This window comes from Salvia splendens, unplaced genomic scaffold (assembly GCF_004379255.2).
Source record: "Salvia splendens isolate huo1 unplaced genomic scaffold, SspV2 ctg171, whole genome shotgun sequence".
Lineage (NCBI taxonomy): Eukaryota > Viridiplantae > Streptophyta > Magnoliopsida > Lamiales > Lamiaceae > Salvia > Salvia splendens.
In genome coordinates this window covers 1,339-4,824 of record NW_024598810.1, presented here as the reverse complement: position 1 = coordinate 4,824, position 3,486 = coordinate 1,339, and the positions used below count along the sequence as shown (strand labels likewise).

General features: G+C 43.6%; 1 protein-coding gene across 1 annotated transcript; it reads right to left on the bottom strand.

The window, feature by feature from the left end:
• Nucleotides 1-655: 655 nt before the first annotated feature.
• Nucleotides 656-2,479, bottom strand: LOC121789198. The gene has a single exon (XM_042187696.1). The coding sequence runs from the start codon at nucleotides 2,477-2,479 to the stop codon at nucleotides 656-658; it is 1,824 nt and encodes a 607-aa protein (XP_042043630.1).
• Nucleotides 2,480-3,486: the final 1,007 nt, after the last annotated feature.

The window sequence follows — 3,486 nt, the reverse complement described above, 5'->3', positions numbered from 1 at the left end:
TACGTCTCATTCTCTCCAAGGAAAGCATATTTGAGGTGCGAAGGCAACGGCTTAAGTTCCTCTTTCTTTTCTTCTTTCTCTTCCTCGTCTGCCGGATCTTTGAGAGATAAAAATTTGTTGTTCCTTCTTGGAATCTCCCCACCAGAATTATGAGCTCCCACAAAATGAAGTAGTTCTTCAGCAAATTCAGACACTTGCAGACTGTCTGAAGCCAGTAAAGACTGCGATAGGCATCGCTCGAGCCTGTCTTGATAAGAAATAGCATGGGCTACCTCTCTCACACAATCATCAATCACCTCGATCATGTTACACTGTTTGAACCTCCAAGCATCCTCGTCATCATATTTCTGCATCGCATCATAGATGGAAAATGTGATACTCTCATCATTCAGTCGGAGAGTAAGTTCTCCTTTGTGCACATCAATCAGTGCTCTCCCTGTGGCTAAAAAGGGCCTGCCTAAGAGAAGTGGGACGTGCCTATCTTCCTCCATATCAAGTACTACAAAGTCGGCTGGAAAAATAAATTCCCCGACCTTGACAAGTATGTCTTCAACGATCCCCTTCGGATATGACACTGTTCTGTCAGCCATCTGCAATGATATAGTAGTGGGTCTGAGCACTCCAATCTTCATTTTCTGGAAGAACGAATAGGGCATTAGATTGATACTCGCCCCAGATCACATAACGCTCTCCCTTCTTGACAATCTCCCACTATGCAAGAAATGGTAAAACTTCCTGGATCCTTCAGTTTAGCTGGTAGCTTCTTTTGAATAATGGCGCTGCAGCTTTCAGTCAAATTCACCGTCTCATACTCCATCCATTTCCTCTTGTTAGAAACCACATCCTTCAGAAACTTGGCATAGCTGGGCATCTGCTGTAATGCCTCCACCAATGGGATGTTTATCTGCACCTTCCTAAATATATCCAAGAACCTCGAGAACTGTGCATCTGTCTTCTTCTTTTGCACACGTTGAGGGTAGGGAATCCTCACGTCAGTGGAAGTGTGAGCTGCAGGTGGTGCAGGTGGAGTTGGAACCACGTTCTCCTTAGGTGGGGGAGTAATTTGTACTGCCTCGGTCTCAACTTCCTCGACTAACTCCTCCTCTTCAGGTGCCTTTTCCGTTACTCTGTCCTCTGATGGCATTGCAGGTCCCTCATAACTTTTTCCACTCCTCAGCTGCACAGCTTTGCAATCTTTGGGATTTATGATGGTGTTCGAAGGGAATTTTCCCGGTTGAGTCATAGTACTCACAGTCTGGGAAATCTGGCTGATCTGTGTGTCGATGTTCTTCATATGAGTGGCCATGCTTTGCACATCTGTCTCAACCTTCTCCATTCTTTGGTTGTTCTGTTCCATGAGCTTGTTGGACTGTAGCATGAAAGACTTAAGTATGTCTTCCGTGGTCATCTTCTTCGGATCATCGACCACTCCATTGGTAACCGTGAACCCCGGGGGAGGTTGCAGAGCATTATTGGGGTTCCCATAAGAGAGATTGGGATGCCCCCTGTTCCCAAACTGATTATATCCTCCACCCTGGAAGTTGGGACGTTGGTTATTGTAGTACCGGTTGTTGCCCCCTTGGTTCACATAGCTAACATCCTCCATATTTCCTTGGGGCTCTTGAGTCGGTTGCCCCATTGCCATGCAGTCAAACTTCATAGTCAGCGCATCCAGCTTGTCAGATAGGGCGCTCATAGGATCATGATCTGTGGTAGACGCCACCCTATGTACTTTACTCCTGTTGTTGCTCCATCCGTCGTCATTAGATGCGAGCTCTTCTATTACTTCCATGGCCTCATCCACTCCTTTCTTCAGAAAATTACCACCTGAGCTCAAGTTCAACTCCCGTTGTGCTTCAGGCACACACCCCTTGAAGAATGTTATGACTTGAACAGTTGGGGTTAGCCCATGGTTAGGACATCGCTTCATCAAGGCTTTGAATCTCGCCCATGCTTCTCTGATATTCTCCGCAGGGTTCATCTGAAAGGCAATGATCTCATGTTGCCTCTTAATCGCCTCACTGGGGGGATAAAACTTTTCTAAAAACTTCTCTACCATAGCATCCCATGTTCTGATTGAGCCCGACTCCAAGCTCTCCAACCAATCCTTTGCTGAATCCTCTAAGGAAAAGGGAAACAGCCTAAGTCGAATCTGATCATCTGTCACTCCATTCAACTTCGTAGTGTTGCAGATCTGAATGAACTTGGTGATGTGTTTGTTCGGATCATCTGTGGATTTGCCCCTAAAAGCAATATTCTCTGCCATCTGAATAAGTCCTCTTTTCAGCTCAAAGGTGTTGGCAGCGATGTTGCTATGGACAGTTGGATTTGCCTGGCCTTGGTATGCATACTGATTCTGAACAGGCACCACAGCTTGTCTATGATTGACTTGTTGACGCAGCTCCTCCAGCTGTCGTAGAAGCTCAGCATAATTGGGAGGAGGGGGTGGTGGACCGTTGTTGCCCTCTTCGTACTCCATCAGACTAGGAGAAACGGGATCAAACAAAATATGGTCCTGAACTGGTGATCGGATGGGTGAAAGGTCGCTTTGAACTGAAGATGCTCCTATGCGTTAGGCGAAGAAGCTTGAATTTTCTGCGTGAGTCTCCTATAGGCGTTCCTCTTCCGGTTTGTTGCTTCGATCTCCGGATCAAAAGGTTCTAGAGGCAAGCCTTTAGAACGTGTGTGCATACACCTGAACAAGAAACACAAATGTGAGAACTCAAAAAAAATTTAAAAATGAAGTAAAAAGAAACAAAAAGCAATAAAATCTGAAGTAGTAATCTTGATTATTATCACGATATCAAGTTATATAACACAAAATTGTCCCCGGCAACGGCGCCAAAAACTTGACTCAACTTTATTTTACCCAATTAATACCCGCAAGTGTACGGGGTTATTGTAGCATTTAGCAAGCAAGAGTATATCGTATCCCACAGAGACAAATAAGTGTCAACTTGAGTACCACGAACCAATTTCAACTACTATCCAGACAATCAGAAATTTTTGGTTTTAAACTAACAACTACAAAAAGCATGTAAAGTCAGAGAATAAAATAGAACACTTAAACACGAAAGCAATTAAGAAAGCTGTGTAAGATGGTGGAGAAATATGCAGAATTCAAGGATCCGATGCACAACTCATAGCCTAACCCAATTGAAATCGATTTACCATTTAAAGTCTCTAGAATTATTGAATCAATCACACATGTAGATTAAACCCCCTCCCGAGGTGAGAAACTTGTAGATTAAGTGTAACAATTGAAGTCCCCTTCTAATTCTTAGACCTAACTCCCAATAGATCGATTAGATAACAGATTCCACTCAAAACCTCAACTCTCCCGAGTTCTATTGAATTAAGGTGTGAATTATTCTTCTTTCAAGATTAATTATTTCATCTCCCGATTACTCTAAGAAATCCTAACACTCCCAATTGGTGATCAAGCAATTGTTAGGGAAAGCACAAGAATAATTCAAATAATTACAA

What these genes read in the sequence shown, in the direction of transcription:
- LOC121789198 (XM_042187696.1), bottom strand. Translation starts at nt 2,479, where the DNA reads ATGGAGTACGAAGAGGGCAACAACGGTCCACCACCCCCTCCTCCCAAT.